The 23,517-nt window shown below is 32.1% G+C and overlaps 1 protein-coding gene across 2 annotated transcripts; it reads right to left on the bottom strand.

Moving 5' to 3' along the window:
• Window positions 1-4,340: 4,340 nt before the first annotated feature.
• LOC117213685 (O-acyltransferase like protein-like) lies at window positions 4,341-23,517 on the bottom strand. 2 transcript variants are annotated; one of them, XR_004488701.1, is made up of 12 exons: window positions 23,119-23,517; window positions 13,212-13,423; window positions 11,549-11,760; window positions 9,928-10,019; window positions 9,344-9,537; window positions 8,866-9,201; window positions 8,076-8,275; window positions 7,379-7,511; window positions 6,779-6,968; window positions 6,384-6,526; window positions 5,122-6,126; window positions 4,341-5,090 (listed from the first exon to the last, which is right to left on the bottom strand). XR_004488701.1 is itself a non-coding variant. In XM_033459228.1 (11 exons), the coding sequence occupies exons 1-11, from the start codon at window positions 23,387-23,389 to the stop codon at window positions 5,608-5,610; spliced, it is 2,502 nt and encodes an 833-aa protein (XP_033315119.1). In that variant the 5' UTR covers window positions 23,390-23,517; the 3' UTR covers window positions 4,341-5,607. The 2 variants fall into 2 exon arrangements, 1 of the variants encoding a protein (XP_033315119.1); XM_033459228.1 differs by having other exon boundaries at window positions 4,341-6,126.

Below are 23,517 nucleotides of genomic sequence, written 5' to 3'. Positions count from 1 at the left end.
AATTATCTTGTACTCAACAATAAAAAACGGGATTGATCAATGTCGAGCACGCCATTTTGGTACTAATAGGTGAAGAAGAGTCGAAAAGAGCCGCTGAAGAAAACGAAGAAGAAGCTTGTCAAGAAGGGAAAGAAGTCGCCGGTTACGCCCTCGTTTCAAATTACTTGACGATGAGATCGGCAGCGGCAATGGGCGTCGATCGGTAGGATCTCTTACATGAAACTCGATACAGATCTTTTTTCTAACGACTAAATGCTTGGCGAACTTTTTATTCAAAACCTTTTACTGCTTATTCATTTTTCTATTGTTGAGTTGTCGAATTTGAAATATAGCAAAGACATGTGTATTGGACCCAGCTATCTCTTTCACCTATGATTTGACTAATTTGTCAGTTTACTTATATATTCTATTTGACAAAAATTGGGATTATGCAAGGGAATTCAGATCTTGCTTTTATTAATCACTTCGCAAGGAAATTATGGAACAGAAGAAGAATGGAAATGTTTAGAAAGCTATTGAGGAAATTGGAGCAAAGGATAAGTTTCTCACGTGGTCCTCAAAATGGTATCTACATATATTGGGACATAATAGCTGAAGTTGACCTTGGAATTTCTCTGGCGCCAGTCTCTTACTATGGATTTCGTAGAAAATTTACGAGTTTTCCTCGAGTTTCGTACACCGTAAGAAAAGAAGAGAAAATAATCGTTGACGTAGGTAAAAGTCTCGTCCCTCATGTGCAACCACTTGAGCTTTTTTACGTGCCTCTTCATATTTCACACTCGAACCTCCGATTCGTCTTCCTTCTTACTTTATCTTCTTTCTTCTTCCGCGAACCTTTTCACGACCTGTAGGTCCCTTTGCGAAACTTATTTTTGTTTCATTGAAATGTCTCCTTTTCTTTTTTAAGTAGAATATAATAATAATAATTTTAAAAAAATTATTGCATTGCTATAAATAAAACGATAATGAAAGAGGTATGTTATCGGATATAGTTTTTAAGAAAAGTTGTAATTCATTTTTAGTCTGATAAAGGAAGACCATAATTTGGATGATTGCTTTTTAAATGAAACAGGGATATAAAATTTGTGACAGGATGAATATAAATAAGATATAGTTAAATTAATAAGGCAAAAAAAAATATTTCTTAATATTGAAAATTTTTAATCGTTATGCGGTCTTGACTGTTAGAAATAGTCAAATTTTCCTAATTTCTCTAATTTTTAAGAAAATTATTTTTTTCTTTTTTTAAGTCTACCTTCAAATTTATTTCATCAATTAATACATCTACAGATTTTTACAATAATGCAGATGAATTGTTGCATTCTTACCACGCATCGACATTACTCTTTTTATCCTTCATTTCTTTATTAGTTTTATCATGCATTCATTACTCATTGTTCGCAGATTTTTCCAAAAGGAGGATATACATAGATGCCAGATATTAAGCTTTTTTTTTTTTTTATTTAATTCTTTACACCCACAATTTGTCCAGTTTGGATATTTGGTAGAATTTTGTTAAGCCAAGTTATGTTTCCTGTTTGCCCAGGAAGTTCGATGGTCAATTACAAAGACGGAACAGATTTATTGTATTCTGACCTAACCTTAGGGTCATAGATGCGGTCTCAGTGAGCTCAGCATTATGCGCCCTCGAGCTTCGGGTTACCATTTGTTGCGCAGATTGTCTTTCCTTGGTGGCGCGTGACACAGGTTAAGCTGTCTTGAAGAAGACAGTTTTCTTTCATTTCTTTGGTTTCCTTAACTCAACGAAGGAGGTCGGCGCCAGTCTCATCACGGGATCCCGTCGATATCGCAGAAAGAGACACAGTTTCTTTAAATATAGGGATCGGTGTCCAGGAAATTGGAGACTGTCTAACTCACAATGTGAAAAACGTTGGTCTGGAATTCGACTTTATGTCTTTGAAACTTGAAACACCAAACGGAAGTTAGATATACAAAATTTACTTTACACTACGACTTCTTAAACTGAAAAAAAATTTTTTTTTTATTTGGTAGACTATTTACAATAAATTCTCGTTGAGAATTATAATTAAATTCTTTTGGTACTATAACTTGGATTATAAGAGTTTATAGTATGTTTGATTCTAGAAAACTGAAAAATTGAGAAAGAAAAAGCATCTTCTTTTTTCTTTTACTTAGATAACTCGGAAAGAATATTTTTTCTTCTTTTCGTTCAATCACTTAATTTATTTAATTCTATCCTCTACACCATAAGGTTGGTAACATAATCTATCATTACGCATTAATAAGGTAATATGTATTTTATCTTGTTGTACATCTCATTCTAGTTACCTTATCATTGCATCATTAATCATCGTATTACTGTAATTCTAGAGACTCTAGACATTTATTAGCATCTGATCAAAATTCTAATCTGAATTTAATATAGAAAGAAGATAAAAAAATATTTGTAGTAATTTTATTATAAAATCTTGTTAATTTAAAAACTGAAAAACGAATTACATCAAATATCATACATGCAGACGATAAGAATAAAGAAATAGAATACTGTATACATAACAATTCCTAAAACTGTTTTTATATCATCCAAAAATCACAAGTCACTTTCCGTTCCCCAAAAATTCTCGATACTCGTAACTACCGTGTTTCAAAGCTTCTTTCTTATTTTACCAGTTCATTGTGCATGCTAACAAAGCGTGGAAAGAACGGCTGAATGCTGTGTATGGAAACTAGTATCGAAACCAGACTATATTGGTAGGGACATAAATGACGTTTACGAGAAGAATAGAGGGGACAAATGTTTCGCCGTTGCGTTAGTTCATTGCGGAAAAACGATGGGCTCTCGCAGATGTCGACCACGCGTGGATGACGGTCCAGCACTGAAATCCGCTCCCTGTATTTCTCACAACGGGGCGTCTACCGTTTCCACCGACTACGAGAACCTAACCCCAATTTACGCAATCACGAATCACGCCTGCCATCCACTCCTCCGCACTCCGTAATAACTAAATGCATTCCATTCTACATAGGGGTTGTGCTGGCGGTTGGATATGATACTATCAATGTAGATGGCTCTATTGTTGACGGACTGTATTAATTAGATTATTGGCGAAGGACTGTAACACATTAACAGCTGGCATGGCGAAATTATAATTTCTATAGATTAATGGATTCTTTTATCTCATCTTAAGATAATTGAACTAATACTAATGTATATTTAGTAACCTAAATTTAACCTAGCCTAGTAAATACATGCGTAAATACTTATGTATAACCTAAAAAGAAAGAAGAACATTTCTTAAGAGCTTTCCTCTCTTCCTTATGGAAGTTGTGAGGCTTCTTCAATTGCCTACCCAAGTTGTTAATCATCTGCAAAGCACGCAGATGCCTTTTTAAATACTTGACCGAAAATATGGGGTTGATTTTCCCACGGAAGGACGAACGTCCCAAGGGCGCTTTAAGCACGTGTTGCAAGTGCACTTGCAACCCTTGGAACGTTTTCTGTTAATGATGTCATCAAATTCCCACATATTCATTGTCGCTTAACCAATATATACATATATTTCATAACAATTCTAATAACCCTCTTTTGACTCAATTTTCATTGTATTACTCGATGATGAAAATCGGCTTATCTTTTATTATACAAATCTCTGAAATATACATTCTAAATGCACATTCTATAATAAATTTTATTTTTCTTCGTAAAAATTTAATGTATTTAAGTACAAAGAAGAATAAAAAAAAATTGATTTCTCAAAAGGACGGATTTTCTAGTCGTAAGGTATCAATTTCTTCCACGGATAAAACAAGCAGTTCATTCTCTTCTCGGCTTACTTGTTACTTCTCGTGGATCGCGTTAGAAGAATGAAAAGAATGTGTTCGTATAGAAAACGTTAAGCGAGGTAAAAGCATCAGTTGAAGACTTAGACCTAAGTAAACAGTGACACGAACTGAGGCTAATGTTGCAGTAACTAGAAATTATCCTGACCTATTTTTCTGTTATTTTATCGTCCTAATATCATAGATTATATTTACGTATTTGTATATCATAAAATAATTCAAACAATTTAGGAAATATTGAAAAGGAAAAATGAAGAATAATTGTATTATGCATTAAATAATTCATCTTTTTTTCTTCATAAACAATATATACCAAGGTATTCAAGATAAGAAGAGCCTAAATATAAGAGCGATTAGCCTAAATATATATATTATAAAATATCAATATAACAATATAACAATATACATCATTAAAAAATATCATTGGTGTTAAAGAATGTCGGTAATTAGTTCCTAGTTATTGTATACTTCATGTGTAGAAAAGTTGAGCATGGCGGAAGAAATATTTCAACAAAACGAAAGCGATCTAACAAGTTTATTTCGTTCCTTAATTCCTGGTCATAATATAATCTATAATTAGAGTATTTAACATTAGTTGTAATACTGTACTTTGTACTGTATTGTCTAATTTTACTGATTAAAAGTTAAAAGTTAATAGTATGTATAATATCTGACTTAAGTAGTATTTGTTTTATAAATATTGAATAAGAGGTTAACTGAATTTGTTAAAATTGATCTTAATATCCTGAATTAACAATAACCACATAAAAGAGCATTGTTCATTATTAAGCAGTATTATTAGTATACTTAAGAAAATATTGAGTTAGATAACATTAGCGAAATTGGAATACATAATTACGGTATTCACTGATTTTGTTAGATTTCCGAATTTTGAATGCAATACGTACACTTTCGACTTGAACTATAACGCATAATGAAAAATAACCTTACTGACTTTTTATTTTTGTAAAAGTTCTATTTCTTTTTATAAACTGACCATCGAGAAAACACCTCTTAACTACACTTAATGATAGTCGATGATTTCTCACAGCTAATTTGTACCTTTATTTCTTAACTAACCTTTACCCGTTCATATTAAATTATTATTTTTACACCGATGGATCAACATCGGATTGTGAGAAGCACTTCGAACTAAATCTATAAGTACACAATGGAGTCAAATAATATATAATTATAAAAAAGATGATCCTCCGTACGATAACAAATTATTTTCTATAATGAATCCACTTATATGAAATTTGGTCCATCTACGTATATATATATATAAATATATTGAACTGTTGGAATGAAATAGACAAAGTATGTCAAATATGGTCCCAAGTTGTCCATCTAATCCCAACATTCCAGAACAACGTAATATTAAAATGTAATATTATAATGTAATATTAAAATGTGGTGTTAAAATAATGCACTAAATAGTTCTCAAAGATTCACTTGATAGAAACCACTAAACTTATCATTAAACCATACGTACTCTTAATTTATCATCGTACAAAGAATCTTTATTTCTTAAATCACACCACATACCTGGCGATATTCCTTAATAACGACTAAGAAATACACAAAATACTTGCAACAGACAAATATTCAGAGAAAAACTACGATATGGCTATCACTCACTACCTACAAGAGTGCCTGAATCAACAAATAGATATCACTATATCAATTATATAATTCCTTAAAGACGTTTCCTAATCTCGCCTCTATTCGCTTATAAACGCTTGGCCAGCAAGCTGATTCGATATTACACGGGTAAATTGTCGATCAGCTACTGGTGGCCTGATCCGATTCCCTGGATCCTTCTTTCCTTATGAACTCCTCGTTTACGATCGATTCGTAACAACAATCCATTCTTTCCTTTGTTCTAGATTTCGACGGTTGATCCGAGTCTTCGTCAAAACCATTATTTTGATGAACATTTCTCAACTGTGCCCATGAATCGTTGTCTTCAGCTTTAATTACAAAAATGAATGGACACTTGTCATCTTTGTCGTCAGATTTTAAATCTTGATCATACATGCTGTTTTTATTGGACTTTTGGTTAAAGGTGCCTTCACAATCCTGTGTAATTGTAGCAGAAGATTCCTCCGTGGAACGATAGATCTCTTTACTAGAATCGATAGAACCGAATATTTTTTCTTGGTTTAGGTTCAAGGATTTTGATTGACTTTGACGGTGAGAAAGAAAGGTATAATCTAACGTCATAAAAGGCATCTCGAAGCACAGTGTCCAAAGCGCAGAAAGCAGTACCGTGAGGCAGAGGTTGCTGAAGAAACTGCGAAGCTGCAAGTTTCGACAAATAATTAATTGCTTGCGTATAAAGTGAGCTTAGGAAGATAGTTGCAATTCAAATAAATTTAAAATTTGATTTAGGCTTGAGTTTAATTTTTTTACGATCTTTGAGAATCTTTTATAGTATTTAAAGGTTGGATTTTAAATTAATCTAAGTTCAAACTTAAATTCCACCAAAGTTAAGAACTTGGAAAATAAAAAATTAAGAACAGATCTATTTTAATGCATTTAAAGATCAGATTACTTACAATTGCCATAGTTGAAATTATGCCCGGAGTTCGAACTGATCCAGCTTCTACTAAGAGAAATACATAATGGCACAGGTAAGCGCTGTAAGTTAACTTACTGAAGGGAACCCAACCTTTCCACGACAGAAATTGACCCACAAAACCTTGCACAAAAGAAAAGTACAATTGATATCTCTATAATCACATGAATATATTTATCCCGTATTTTGTTTTTATAATTACTAATAATTAACAATTAGTATTTCAAAATATGTGTAGAAAGTAGGAGCAAATGAAGTTTCATGCATATGTTTTTTCGCATAAATTTTCGCTATCGCACTTGCCATGCATTTATATTATTACTAAATGAGTCATGTTTTGTTTAAACAAAAGATTAATACAAAATTAAATCTTACCGCCATAGCCATGAACGCAGCAAAAGATGATCCAAGAAATAGAAAGAGCAAACATTTGTCTGTGGAAACCTGCATAAAAACTCGCTTCTAATTCGTTATAAGAGTAGTCGTCGAAGTACATCCACCGAGGACACATGAATATGAATGAACCGCAAACTGCCGCTACCAGCCAACCGAAAATCACGTATATCTGCAGAAAATCATTTGGATTTAATTAAAAAATGTCGATTATGAAAAAAACGTTCAAATATATTTTGCTACTATCTTTGATGAACACACATTTCATATGTCACGATCACTTTCTCTTCATTTCAGCGTAATATTCTTCTTCTTTCATTTCTAAATGAAGAAAACGAAATTTAAGTTGGGCCAAGTAAATTTATGAAAAGTTTTAACAAAACGTTAAGAATACAAAATAAACTAAGAATAATACTTAAAAAGTTTATTAAAGAATAATAAATTAAATAGATATTTAAGTAAATAAAAACACAAGATATTATTTAACTGTAGATTCCAGACAACACCCATTCAAGTTCGATAAAGTTTCATGATAAAATTATGCAATTATACTTATTAAGTAGAAGAACTTGGCATACTTACATAACGAATCTTCACAACTCTTGATCGTTTCTGATACAACAAGTAACCAAGAGCCAGACCAATAATATAAGATCCGTATCTGTTGTAAACTTTTGTGTAAATTTCTATGAAAACATTGGCCAGATCCGTGTTACTAACAAAAACAAAAAAATATGAAGATTAAATTAATGGTCCACTCGTTTAATTTTAGTTTTGGTTTCAGTAAGATGATCTTGAATGGCGTATTATAAATACTTAATATTCCCTGAATCGTTTTATCGATGTTTACAGATTTATCAAAATATATTTTATATAACAAATAATATTTTGTAAATTTAAAAGTATCAATAATATTAAAGTACTGAGAATGAATATCAAACATTCGAAATATGAATATGACAAAGAAAAGACGGACTGGAATATCTATTTCAAAGTAAAAAGTAGTCGTGTGTGGAATAAATCAGACGGTACAATACGGCGCGGCGTAGTAGCAAGATGAAAAGAAAGAGAGATACAGGACGTTCCGAAAAGATTCTGTCAAACTTTAAAGGCATATAATATTCGTTAAAATAAAAGTAAATGATTTTTATACACAAATATTTACTGATTGTTTGTTTATTTTAGTAGATAAGATCTATTTTAAAAATTTGGTGCAACTTTTCGTGGACGCCATGTAGAAAACAGGAAGACAGTGAAAAAGGCAAATATCCACACTCACTCCTTGTAATAGAGCATAGTTCCACTAAGCCTGAGACTGAATGTTATTAGGAATGGTATTAGAATGGAGATAATTAGGCCTAACGCGAAAACGAGCCAGAAGAAGATTTTTCGCGTGAACTTGAGCATAGGATACAAGAAGATCGGTGACAGCCAGACGAGTTGCATATCGGTCGCCAGATACCAAGACTGAGACATGCACTAAAAACAGAAGTAAGAAATAAGCAATTATTGGACAAGCCATTTCTAAATTCCTAGCGTGTAACGTTTTTTTTTTGTTATAAACAACTCGAAATAAGAATATTTATTAAATGGTAGTACAATAATTGATTAAATAAAATGTAATAATACATTTTGTAACAAAATGCACGAGTGCCTAGTTCAAAGTAATTATCTGTCATGCAACATACTTAGGAAGCTATGCCAGATAACAAGCAAATACATTTCTTCGTAATTGAGGTTAAGAACATTGGAGTTTCAAGAAACGAATAAAAGGATTAAAAATTGAACTTAGTAAAAAACGTGAACCGCGTATCTAAATGTGATAGAATTTTCTTTGAAGTTTGTAGTTCAATGGCAACATGTAATAAAAAATTTTAAATTTTAATCTTCCATTATTAAACAACATACTTCGATAAAAAAATTGATCAGTTAAATAATTCAAATCAATCTAAAGTACATGGTAGTATGCGCTTCATGCAGAATACAAAAAATTGTTCTATAAATATCTATCCATTATTCCATTAGAAAGTGTACACACAGTAATTGCATCATTACTAAACTTCACTTACAATTCTAGATAGATTGATATAATTATTCAAGTAGAGCAGGTTGATCCACCAGTTTTCTTGACAATAGTCTCTATTAGCTCCGACCCATTCATCCCAATAAGGGCCTGAGCCAACTTTGTAAAACAGGGTGGCATAAAATCCGATCATCATAGCGTATGCCGGGGTTAATCTTAAATAACGGTGGAGATAGAGGCCAATTACGTCGAAATAGCCTTGTGAATTTTTCTCGTTTTTTTTTAGGACCGTGTATGCCATTAGAACTCCACTTATAAGGAAAAACGTGTCGGTGATGATATTTGAATTGAGTACTAACATGTTGGCCCAATTTGTATGCATCTTGAAAGATAAGACATTAATTTGTTGAAAATTATAAAATTAGTTCGTGTATTTTAAATTTATTATATATTTGTATATGATTACGTCATATAATTTTTGTTTTTCAATTTAGACATCAATAGAACATTTATAATTTTTTTACCTGTGGAATTTCGCTCAAGTTCATTTTAACACCAACCACCTCTGTATAATGAGTGTGACCATAAATGATCCAACAAATACTGATATAGCGCAGTCCATCGAGGCATTTGATCGAATCACGGTGTCTGTCCGTTTTCAACAAATTTTTTCCATTCGTGTAGATGGAGAACGAAGTTAGAAGAACGTGTCTTTTATCTAAACATACATAGTGTGCAACATTATTTGTATATAATAAATAAATAAATAAATACATAAATTTAAAGCTTAATTCAATTATTTCACTGCATCTAGTTCTATTTTTTTCATTTTTCTACAAAGTATGAAGAGATTAAAAGAATATAGGAAATCGACACTTATCAATCACCAAGAGCATCGATAATGCTCTTATGCAAGACAAATAAAGTGTCCTTAACACTGATCTTTATCGCGCGATCAAGAATCTTTATCGGTCATATGCGATGCAATCTCGCAACCGATCTTTTCCTGAGTTCTTTCTTCTGGAATCGTAATAACAACGAGATAAAGCGATCAAACGACGAATTTGCACTGAATTTTCATTTACGTAACAGAACGAACACAACTCACCTTTTCGGTTCAATGTACTCAGATGGCCTTGTGTAGCGATGTCGTAACTCGTGCTAGCAATTATGATTACCACGAATATCGTCAGGATCGATCTGAAATTTGATATGACCTATATTAACATGCAAGTCACGGAACAGGTGGATAGGTATATATATATATATGAAAACATTATTTGTACAATTTTTAATCTTAATTATGTTAATTTAATAATAATAAAAGAAATTAAAGTTGTTTTTGCAAAATTATGCAAAAAATATAGAATTATGAATTTGTACAATTTGTAAACTGTTACGAAGCTAAATTTATATTTTAGCAAAGATTATTGAATTTTAATTTAGCACATAATTCTATTTTCTAATTATCTTCACTTTGAACGAAATACTTGCTAATTTTTTTAAATAATTTTATATTAATCACTATAATTAGATCTTTTATCGTCATATAGTTATTAATAATTCAAATTTCTAAATATATTATCTTTTTTTTTTTTTAAGAAACCATGTTCTGGAACAAACAACTTTTTTCTTTGCATGTTACCGCTGGACGCTTTTGGTTTTTCAGATATTCAGAAAGTGAGTCGATACCACTACAGTGAATTCTGCCCACATGTGTGTATCTGTGACACAGCTACATAGTTACAAGTATAGCCGACATATTCGCCTCTTCGTTCGCCGCTTGTCGATCCGTTTACATTACTTTACATTCATCAGCCATTGATCTCTTTATCTTTGTACCATATTTTACGAATCTAAATAATCATTCACAACTGCACATACAAGACTGGAAGAAATGTCTTCAAAAATTTGATCCGACGAGAACACGATTTTGAGAATCGAATAATTAAATCCTTTGATATCATGGCTAAGATGGTTTCCCACTTCAGACAATAACAATAAAATATAAAGCTTAATATGTATTGTAATTATGTTATTATCTATCACCTAACCCAGACCGTTAAAGGTAATTATTTTTAGTAAGCAATTGTGCATGAAGCTGTAATCCGAAGAATCCGTGGGATAGTCAAGTTCATCCAGGCTTCGTTTATATATACTACAAATAAATAAAAGATAAGAATTAGGTTTGGCTTTTTAACTCGGCCGCTACGAGGCAGCCGACGACCAATACTAACGCGTACGTTATTACCGATGCACAATTGTAAACAGAATTCATCGTGTGTAGTAGTACCAACAGTTCTTTGCGAATATCTCGGAAACTAAGACCGAACGGCGGTTACATGTATAGGAAAAGATTGTTTAGAATCATTCCCGGGACAACACAGTAAAAAATCATCGAAATCCAAGATAGCTGCAGTTTCCTAAATATATCGCAAAAATATTTATGGTTTATAAAAATCATACATTATTTCTCGATTATCCTAATTCAATATTATTCTGAGAAAGATCCGATAAGCATACCTTGAGTCAATACCGTAAACAATAAAAGTTACGGTACTTTTACGTAACAGAGATAAAATTCTAATTGAGAAGTTTGCCGTGCAATGCACGCATTCAGCCTTGCCCTCGAAGCAGCGAGCAAACAACCATGCCACCACGGTCTTACGTTACTGCGAAAACTGCCGCGCCGCGTGTTGGAACACGATAATATGCGCAGATCTACCTACATGTAAACCCAGTCAGTTACGTCGAAGATCGGCCGATCCATTTCTGCGGTGCGACACGATACCTTTATCACCATATCCACGCGTTCCTCCACCTTCAGAGGGTCGAGGCCAAGCTCGAGCGCCTCCTGGATTTCTGTGTGGTTGCAACTCGATGGAACGCACCACATCCACTTGTAGTTCACTGAACGCCCCGATTTCCATTTCGTATATTGCTGAATCAAACAGAACGAATATTTTATTGCAATCGAGTAGGTGAAGGAGAATAAAAATAAGTTCTCATTTATGTTTGACTGCCACTCTTAACTCTTTGAGATATGAGACACGAAACAAGAGTGGTTAGGAGATCTCATGATTAAACGAAAATTTGGATCTGTTTGATAAACCTGAGAAACCCATTAAATATTACTGATAGCAGTACTTCCAACTTGAAGATCGGTAATCTCGATGTGATAGACGCTGAATGGTACGATAACGATAATGATTAATAAGATCGAATAGTGATAATGCTTTTGAGCAATGACCGATAAACTGTTAAATGAATCAAAGTTGTGTGTTATCGTGGTGAAGAATAGAGTCTGGTATTATTGTCTTGGTATTATTTTTTAAAGTTCAGTCTAGATTTTGCAAAATTTGTTTGCGACCTGTTAATCATTTAGATTCTACATCATAGATTCCCAAAGTGTGTATAGCCTTAAATATTAAAATTACACATTTATTTCTTAAGGAATTCTTCAGTTCTACTCATTGAAAATTATCAGATAAGCAATTCAAAGTCAACTATCTTGTCTAACTAACTAAGTCTAGTTTCTCTCAACTCGCAGATTTATATCAAATCAGTTTTGAATTGCTTATGAATCAACTTTTTTTTCACAGCAATAACCGTTTTCGCAAATGGGTCTCGACCCATAAAAATTTGGGAAGCCTTCGTATAAATAATTATAACATATTCATATACATATGTGACTTTAAAATCATTAATTTCATTTTAGTTTCAAATTAAACATTATCGCTTCATGTGCACTTCAATGCAAACTACACTCATTATTAATTATACATTAATAACTCAACTACAAAAAAACTTTTAGACAATGTATAATATCATAATAATTGTACTTGCATGAATAATGTAAATTAATATATTCTGCTAAAAAAGTTTACTAAAGAGGTATTCTATTGTTAAAGATGCTTTTTGATCAATAAATAAATAAATAATCATTTATTTTTCGCCAATAAATAAATACATATATCTTTTTCCACGGGCGAATTTCTTCAAAAGCAGTCTCAATATGGTATGTTTCATGCTACCGAGAATTGCATAACATTTTTTTGGAGTAATTTCAGAAACGTGACGTAATTGCGAAATCTTGTTCATAACTTGATTGAGCGTTTGCAATATATCCAGTAATAAATTCCGATTACTTTAGTTAATTTTTGACAGAAAAAACACTCCCACTCTTATAACTTTTGTTTAATAATATTTAATTATTATGAAAAATCCGTGGTTTAATTTTTATTAATTATATGTAATTTTTCATGCTAAAATTTTCCTAACTTCAACTTAAAAAGGAAACTAGAATTAATTATTTTACATATATTTTCTAGACGATCAAAAATTAATTTTTCTCCACAAGAATTAATAGACTAGAACTAGTATTTTACTCACCGAGGCGACGGCTATATTCAGAAGCAGATCACCCATGTCAGGCTGGCGTGGTTTACCGTTGTCCTTGGCGATTTCGAAATTCACCGTGGCACTGCACGCCTTTCCGGTGAATCCGTATTTGCTTTTCACTTGTAGACACTCGTCATAATTGCCTAACTGCTGGTAATTGCCCGTGATTACACCCGGTGGAATTTTCACGGAGGCGTCGTACACTAGAATCCACAGAAAGCTCCTTGTACTTTTCTCTGTAATCGTTTCTTTTTTCAGATTTTTTTTTTCTACATTTTCTTGTATTTTTCATATGCCATCAGTGAAATAGTTATACCCGTTCATATTTCTATAAATAAGTTTAAAAAAATGGAACTTAAGGAGAAGATTATTTTATCTGCTAAATATAGTACAAAATAAATTTTTGTATTTCTAATTACCATTAATGTTATAATTGTGTATTTCTATATACGTATGAATGCTAATGGTGTATATTTACATCGTCCTCTTCATAACCTCTTTCGTTTCGTTTAATCCTTTAGATGATATCTTCACCACTTATATTTTCATGCTATTTCATAATTTTTAGGAATTTCTACAGCCTGATATATTATTTAAAGCTATTAGAATTTTTCGTTTTGAAAGGTTTCGTTGACGTGAGGAATTGGTTAAATGTTTTTCTTTACTGCATAACATTATACGAATAAACAAATCTTAAGTTTTAAATGAATAACCGTAAATTATCAACTATCTTATTAATATATGTCGTGAAACATGATTCTGTGAGAGGACATACATGCCTGTAACAGGTTTCTTTCTCTAGCAATACTCTTCACTGATTGATCGTTTGTTTGTCTTTCACGTGTACTATTTTAATTATGCATTTTTTTCATCTGACAATGGCGCTTTATCCAATATCTATTCATTTTCAAGCGCGTTTCGAAATCAAGGTGTACATCCCACGTTTTACATCGCGTTCAATTTTCATGCGTTTATCTACTTAAATGGTTAATAGATACGTTGTGATTCTCTCGATAAATTACTGCCATACGAGTGCATGCTCATCTTCACCGCCAATATTCATTTTAAAATTGGTAAACAGAATGAAATCTCGTATTCACTACAGATCTTTGAAAAGTAAACATAATTTAACTACCAGAAATGAAATGTTCCAATTTGCATTCATTTTATTTTTATCTACATTCACTGATGCATAAATTGAGAATCGGTTGATTAATATGTCGAATTATACATTTTAATTGTTGTACCACATGGTAGACTGTGGAAGAAATAAATGTATATGTAAATTCGGAAGAAAAAAAACATACATATGCGTTGGAAATTATGAAACAAAGTACATAAAGTGAATAACCTCAATTATGAAGAAGCACATCGTATTACCGCGGAGATACACCTGGAAGTCCGGAGGTATTTACTATAACCTATCACATGTGTATGTATGATAAAACCGAGACACGTGTAAGATCAAATGCAGTCATGCTTCTTTTGAAGTACTCTTGCCCACAATTACTTGAAACAAGAGCGTTAACGTCTGTTAATTTGTTTTTATTATTCGACAGAATATTCTGTTACAACTTTTATGCGATTCACCGTTTAATTACACGTTTTGAAATTAGTGATTGATCAGTTGAAAATCAATTTTTTAAGTTAAAAATACATTTTAACATAAAGATTTGCAATTTTTTATATAATTTATATCTACAACAATCATGCCAATCTTAACCTCCAAATTACAATTATTAAAAAAAATCGTGAAAATAGCAATTCCTACACTATTTTCCAAAACGTACCTTTTTATTCTTAACTTTATCTTTCAATTCTATCTAAGAAATTTTTCTTCATTAGCACATGTGTCTATCTGTGAGAGAATTAGAACTATTATAATAAACTCAATGCCGACACCTCTCTTACACGGAAGTGAGATAGTCGAGAAACACACGGAACTGTAATCAGTGCGGGTAACGCGTAAATTGCGAAACAGGTCGGCCGATAGGGATAAAAGAAAGAAAAAGTGACTGCGCGATAGAGCGGATTTTTCATTGATGCTCGATAGCGAGGACATGCCGGCTACTCGCAAACAACCGTTATGCGAGTTATACGATTATACAGTGTCATTTATCTAAACGAAGTGCATCGATATACACAACACATGTTCGTAGCATGTAAACATATGTCATGTTACATAAAGTGATCAGCTCAGAGACGTTGCGCAAAGTTGAAGTCGCAAAATTCTCGTTGTTTTTTCTCACGAGAAAAACACACTATTCACAGAAGACATTTACCCCTACTCATATTCCATATATGCCATTGCAATATATCAATGTAAAAGAATCTATTGTTATATGAGTTGTTCAACTCCAATTTAATTACAGTTAAAGGGCTGATGAAAGCGACCCTTGTCAATGATGAATATTTCGATATAAAAAATTGAAATGTACGGAACAGAAATTAAAGACACTAAAGTATTCTTTCGTTTTTCCGAAAAATGCCACATATAAACAAGGGTCCTTTTTATTATGAATGCCTCAATTGTAATATTCTAAGACTCAAGCACTTCCGCTTATTATCTAGTTATATTTCTTTAATCTACATTATGATGCAAATTAACAGTGACTATATGCATATTTTAAAGAATCTTTTGATGAAAATTTTCCGTATCGGCACTACAGTGCCGTCAGAAAACGCGTCAGCTTCAAAGAAATCCACACAGCTGTGTCTTTTACCTTTCGCAGAACCTTGAGGATAGTTCATTCAATGGATTCTATCAGTAACCTTCAACCGCAAACTTCGATGAATCGTTGCAATTTTATTCTTCGTGAGTAAACTTTTGTTTCTCTTATTATGAAGAATGTCTTTTGACAAAAAATTCGTGATGTAAGAGAGTAAGGTTATGAAAAACAAAAAGATCAAGCAAAGTATAATGGACAAAGGAGAACGATTATGTTATAGAAATAAGAAACTTTGATTTGAAGTAAAAGAATTTTAAGATATTTGAAAAAAAATATAAGACATTTAAAATTAATATAAAACAATTGAAATATTTAAAATTATTAAACATATAAAACTAGTGAAATATATTTACATGTGACTCTGAAAAGATTTTAACCCAGATTTAAAAAATAGAATATTTTAAAAAATTACACTGCAATAAGTACTGAATAATTTAAAAAATTTTTTTAGTTTTTTAAAAAATTTCTAGTTCATTGAACTATACAATAATAAGAAGAACGTTCTTATTTGCAGCTCTAACAAGAAACTGCAGAAAAAATATTTTTTTAGTTTTTTAAAAAATTTCTAATTCATTGAACTATACAATAATAAGAAGAACGTCCTTATTTGCAGCTCTAGCAAGAAACTGCAGAAAGAAATTAGAAAAACAATTACATTTTTCTTAGAAGCGACAAGGGTTAATAGCATCTCCGGAATAGGCTGATTGTTTAAGCGCGCATTTGCAATGAATTAGCATTCTAAGGTTACGAGTTCATTTGCTTCCCCATCGATACTTCCCGATCAATGACAGCTGAGTCACGTTCTCAGTATCGCTGCGAGAAGTATTCTTTTTCGAGCGATTCTCGAGGAAAATTTCCTAGGTAATCGTGAAGTCTAGCTACGACTGACATTTAACATGGCAGATCCTTGCAATTTTACGTATTCAATGTATGTACGCGTCGTTATGCGTGTTGGATCTACTGTATTTCAAACGTACGCATTTCAAACGTACTTCTATTTTCCTCTTCCTCGTTGGAAAATAGAAGTTTCTTCGGACTGTAGAAGCCAGTTGTAAGTTGTAAGACGCCAGTTGTAAGTTGGAAGTTGTAAGTTGGCGTTGTAAGAGAAGCTCTAAAAGATATTTTATGATCTCAGACGATAATAACATTAAAAAGTATGTATACCTAAATAGTATTGAAGCTATGATTTAAAATTACAAATTACAAAGAATTCACTTTGTTCCTTTTATATCTTTTAGTTAACATACATATCACTAAATTGAAACTTTAGATAAAAAACTCTTTTCGAAGAATCGCTACTTACCTTCGTATCATGATAATTTAACATCTCTGCCAGTTTGTCGTATTTAATAGTTCTTTATTTTAACCAGTGACCATGATGGAGCTCCCGCATGAAAGATTTTTAATATTGATTTTGATGAAAGATTTTTTTTCGTTTCCTCATTTTTTAACAGGTCAGTCTTCCTTTCTTTAATTCTACGAAATGAATATTACCAGATGCCGATTCAAGAGCCAATCGAAAATGTTTTTCCGAAAGAACTCGCATAAAAAATCGAGAATCAAGTTATATACGTCATCGTGGAGTTCACAGCTGGCCAAATGCAGTATATATATTTTTTATTCCGAAATTCTGAACATTGAGCAATGAATATTTATCAAGGTAACAAAATGATAAATGTCGATGCTGTCAATCTGAAGGTTACAATTCAGAAATCTTCATACTCAATTAATAGACGAAATTATTGAAAAAATTCTCTTTTGAATATTAGGCAAATATTCTCCGTAAAGAGAACACAAGAAATAGTTCATCGGCTATGGCGATGTAATAATAACATTAGAACGTGCCAGTAGTCGTATCAGAGCTATCGAAACAGTGCTTCGAACCGTTAGCCGTTTGGTGGTAGCGCCACAAACGAATAAGAGTAAAGAAGGTACGCAAGAGATTCATTAAAATTTCACAGACTCTGCAATTGGATAACAGTAATCAGTGAAACATGTGTCAAAATGATATGGTATTTTAAACAGATAACCTTAAACTCAATGGGATATGCGCCTTATGTCTTTTTGTTTATGATTATATACGAAATTAGAAGGAAAATTTTTTACAACAAATTTTTTCTAAACAAAAAACTATTACATTAAATCTTGAACAATAGTGCGTGTTATTAATGAACATCATAATCAAGAAACAACGTGTCAAAATAAAGATTCTTTTTTACAGTATCATTATCAATGGATAATGATATCGGAATCTTTAAATGGTGCAGCAAAATGACGTTTTCTAGTTGTGATACCACAGATAATGGTATCAGAGTTGGCAAACAATGCAGCTATAATATCACTAATGAACATTAAATTGAAAAAAAAAGCATGATCAATTATGCTTAGAACGAAGCTTCACATAAAAACAATTTTTAATTTGTTAAGATAAAAATCAGTCTTAGGAAACCGGTCGGTAAGAATAAAATAACAATAACAATAATAAATAGAGGTCAATATTTTCAACAATTCCTATTTATAAGTACATGTGTACTAAGCACTATCGTGTAAGAAAAGTCTAAGAATGGATCGGAAAGAGAAAAGATTGATCGATCATCGGTCAGTGAGCAAAAAGACCAGCTTTGATACACAAGGACGGTCATCGCCACAGACGTTATTCCTTCGTGACCCAGTTTGTGTTCGCCTCATGACGCACATTCCAATTCACCGACGCTCAGAAACACTTCTTTTTCCTCATTCAATTCCCTTTCTTCATCTTCTACATTTCCTTCTATGAGTCCTCGATAGTTCACTAACATTTCGCCAGATGACGTCACTAGTAACTACCATTTCTGCACAAACTTAATCACAGGTTAACACCATTTAACGTCTTAACAGATTCGCCGATAATTATGTGAAATCTTGAAATACAAAATCATAGCATTCTATGACAAAGGTAAGAATTTAACAAGAAGTTAATACCTTTTATTACCATTATTAATCGAAATAAACATGAAAATTTTATTCACTAACTTATTTTAGTCGTGGAAAAATGTAGCAATATAGCAACAGTTGTTGTAGTATGTTGATGACGAAACTTTTAACTTGATTTTTATCAAGACATATGTTTTGAAAAGCATTCAAAGTAGTTTATTGCAGAGATAAATACAAGGTTGTAAGATAGAAAAATGCACAACATGACTTAAGCCTATAAACACCACGTGCATTTTCTTTGTTTAGGTCGAAGTCCTGGCTGGGAAAACAGAAATGTACTGTCATCTGTTACGTGAACTAATAATAACTATTATTGTCGATATTGCACAATCGGATCTGATTATTATTTGTTGCGGTCGTTACTGATAGTTTAATTACATCAATAATTTGAGGGACGATTAATTTGGAGGAGGTAAGCGATTTAGACTGTGTTGGTTTGTAGAAATCTTTTATTTCGAGATTAGTAATAAGAGATTATGAGGATTAGAGGGGGATTAGTGAAGGACTAATTTATCAAAAAATTGCTTCAGGTAAATCGATCAAAATATAACTATCTTTCTCACATGCCTAACAAATCCTCCATTAAAACATGTGTTATGGACATACGAGGTTATCTTAAAGTTCTTCCAGTCGACTTCGACATCGCGAAAATAAAGCGACTTACGAAGATCTGCAAATAAACGTGCAATGTTATGACGTAATTGTAATCGCGATGGATTCATAATCTTTTCTTTGCTCTCGCTTCACGTCAATATCAACATTGTATCATCGAATTCAGATTCCGAGCATCCATCATCAATGTTCACATATTGCTCAAGGACAATTTTGTTAATCTCCAAGACGTTGCAGCAACACGATTTTCATGGTCATTTATTTTTGCACCCCATTAGATCTTAACTTTCTTGCACAATTTAACTAATATTACTAATGAAATTTTACAAGCCTTAGGTTAAAAGTTACCAATATAAATAAGTTAGTTTGCGTCATAGCAATTTATCTACAAATTATTTACAAAATCTACAACCTACAATTCGTGACTCGTCAATTCACTAATATTATTAATTGGTAAATTACCGTACAAGAGTCATATACAAAATGTTGACATAACGAAATAAAATGGAGAAATCCAGAAATCTAAAAAAGTAGAAATGTATTAAGTGGGTTGAAAATTTTATCATTTAAAAATATTTTACTAAATTTAATTCTATGAATGGAATTTTGTACATATGGAAATAGAGAACCTAACAAAAAAATGACTTATATAAAGAAATAGTTGTATGAAAATACATTTATATATGTTATACAACATGAGATGTTATACAACATGTAACAAATATCAACACAACGCATTATGTCTGATTATGTAATTAATGCGATCTTTTGAGAACATTATCATCTGCGAAAATTTTTAGCTTATCTTTGTATTAATGGATTTACGGGTCAGCGAAGCGCAGCATAATTAAGTCGACATGAAAATAAGACTAATAAACATTGTTTTTCATTATACAATGTATTGTTTTAATTTCTCGACATAATTTCCTTATATTATATCGATTTCATTAATTGAATTACAATCAAGGATGTAAACACTGCTACATTAATTTTTCATTTTTCATTATCAGCTGAATTAATAATTGATATATTCTGTACAGAAATAATTTATAAAGACAAATTTTGTGACATTTTCATGAAATCGACGTTGACCGTGACGAACCGGGAGAAATGATTAATTGCTATCTAAAATTAATTGAGTTTCTTTCTTTATGGGAATTACGTGATTCAACAATGATCACTTTACGTAACACCATTTGTTATAATGATGTTGTAGCGATTACGTGCCTGTCCCATGTCTACTCGCAGCAACTTAAGGTCAAGTTCAAATATTGACTAACAATTATCATGAGAATTATTGTCAGATTATTTAGTATTTTAGTGATTCTTTTGGTTCATGGCATACCTAGACTCTTGCACAATAAGTTATTAATTAATAATATTAATAATTTTACAAGTTATAAGTATATATTATATTTCACAATTTCACAATTTTAAGTCAAATTTAAATATTATCGTAGTTCAATTGTACAAAAAAACTTGATTAAATTTTGTTTTAAACAGACTATCGAATGCGCGCTAAATTTGAAAAATTTATTCTTTATCACAAACAAACGTAATTAGTAATATACCCAATTTGAACAAAAGACACATTTGAAATCGTTTGGCTGAATGATTAATGTCTGGGTTTCGAAATAACATTTCTAATTCGAGGGAGTTCCCTTAATTCTTCTATCGAAACAACATTGATCATCGGCCCAGGCTCCTTTCACTTGGTCTAGACACTCGGTTCCTTTCTTTTCGAATTGTCAGAAAGAATCGTTCATCCTTTGTAAATTGGAGAAAAAGTGACATATGGACAAAATATGTCTAATTCTTAAATTGAAACATATTCTCTGCAGGTGAACGACCTGTTGCACCTCGATTGAAAGGAGAAAGAAAGAGAGTCGTCTCGATCCAGTTTCTCGATCTCCTTTCGAATTCATTCGATACTTTAAGGAGATCAAAAATTAATCATGATACTTGTAAATATATAAATACATACTATGTACCAATCAAAACTTCGTCCCTATAAGGTCATGTAATTTGAAAATCTCACTTTTTCAATTTTGTTTTATTCGCTTTGTATATTGTATATTGCATTGCTGTATCAAACTATATTTAATCCATTTTAACTTATTTCTCATTCCATGTTGTACAAAATTTACGTATTTTAATCTTTCACATTTGAACTACTACGAAATGTACATGATTTTCTTGCCTGATTATGTAAATTAATGTTCACTCACTCAAATTCATAAACTTGCTACTAACTTCCGTTATTCGTTACTTCATTTCCGTAATTTAGCTTCTTCCAGAATTAGAAATCGCTTACGTAACCTTAAATTACATGTAATCAGTGATATTTATTTGCGTTTATCGAACAGTGTTATCTACTATCAATTACTGTTATGATTTTCACGTCGTTTTCACTCAATTTTCACGGAATAAATAAATGAGAAGACACTAGTTATAATCAATGAAGATTAGTAATATTTAATAATTAGTAAAGTTACCTTTATATTACGTTATAATTAATTCTTCTACAGAATTGTATGTTACTTAACAGTGTCATCTATTACAAGCTATTATTGTTATTGTAATTCAATTAAAAGTAAAATAATTGTCATCCTTTTACATAAATAAATAATTACTAAATTAATTAAATAAATACTAATGATGAATGGCGATTTCTACCAATTCTTGTCCATTTCGGAGATCTTTATTCATTGAAAAGAAAACTATAGTACGCGCGTCCTAAAAACGTTCCCAACATAGTCGCCACCATGCGCGCTTCAGTACCGATTCGGAAGTGATTGAATCTCAGTCAATATTTGAAATAAAAAAATGTTAAATTCTATAGGGTTACTGCAAGACGGTGCATCGCTCATCTATGGCAAGTCTTGTGAAATGTGCGGACGTAGTACATATTTAGTAGAAAGCATCGAATGCATGCGCGCGCAGCACATCCTGCGCACGCATTTTACCCTTACAAAAATCCCGCCTTAACCTCTTACGTAGTCCCTCCCCGAATTTATGGGAACTTTGGAGCTTCGAGATTTACATTAATCGTCATTGATGAACGAAACCGATAATATGCAGTGAATGTAACGATAATGATGTGTACATTTAGCATACGTTTATCAATCTATTATTGATAAATGTCGATAAATACATGAATCGATTCCATTTCCAGTATTATCTTAGGCAATCATTAACTCGTTAATGTCCTGAAATGTTGATAAAACAGTTAGTAAAACTTCTTCTTACGGCAAAGATCTCTGAATGATGTGTTTGAACGTCCTCTTAAATAATTGGAATCAAATCTAATACCTCCCCTATATGAGTCACTATTGTTTTTCTATTCCTTTCAACGATTAGTCCTTTCAACGATTAGTTATCTATTTTTAACTCATAAAAACTAAGTGTACAAAATACATTTTTTTTTAGAGTTATGTTGGAATCAAGCCTGTTATACATATATAAAACTGGAACATTAGAATTAACCCTATGTCAATTAAATCATTAGATTGTTAGACAAAATCATTAGATAAAATGAAACACAAGAAATTGAGAAAAGTAAAAAACTAACAAATTGGACTTACTCTGAAGAGCCCATGGCATGTACTGACTGAGCTCCTTCAAGTAAACGGCGCTGTCCCGAAGACACTCTTCTGATGCACCATCGGAGGGTGCGAAGGGTTTTGAGAGAAAATCCAGCAACACCGTTTCTGGTTTATCAGCCGTTCCCGTTAACTCACCAAACCCGCCCGACAATAACAATAGAAGCCAAAAACCAACGAACGAGGTAGAGGAGCCCGATTTATAACTAAGAATATCGAATTTACAAAGTAGAAAATTACCGATGAACTCCATAATAACGGGTAGTTAGGCCTAAGTTAGCACACGTGTCTTTTCGGCCGAAGCACGTGGCGTACGCGATCACGTGTCCACTATTGGCCTAGGTATACACGCGTGAAAGGAGCGTAAGGCGCTGAAACGTG

This window comes from Bombus bifarius, unplaced genomic scaffold (genome assembly GCF_011952205.1).
Source record: "Bombus bifarius isolate JDL3187 unplaced genomic scaffold, Bbif_JDL3187 scf7180000009125, whole genome shotgun sequence".
NCBI lineage: Eukaryota > Metazoa > Arthropoda > Insecta > Hymenoptera > Apidae > Bombus > Bombus bifarius.
This window is presented reverse-complemented; position numbering and strand designations above follow the sequence as displayed.

What these genes read in the sequence shown, in the direction of transcription:
- LOC117213685 (XM_033459228.1), bottom strand. Translation starts at nt 23,389, where the DNA reads ATGGAGTTCATCGGTAATTTTCTACTTTGTAAATTCGATATTCTTAGT. An exon ending in GTAACTGACTGGGTTTACAT is followed by an intron (nt 10,020 to 11,548) that starts GTAGGTAGATCT and finishes ATCAAATTTCAG; the next exon opens with ATCGATCCTGACGATATTCG. An exon ending in GAGTTGTGAAGATTCGTTAT is followed by an intron (nt 6,969 to 7,378) that starts GTAAGTATGCCA and finishes GATTTTCTGCAG; the next exon opens with ATATACGTGATTTTCGGTTG.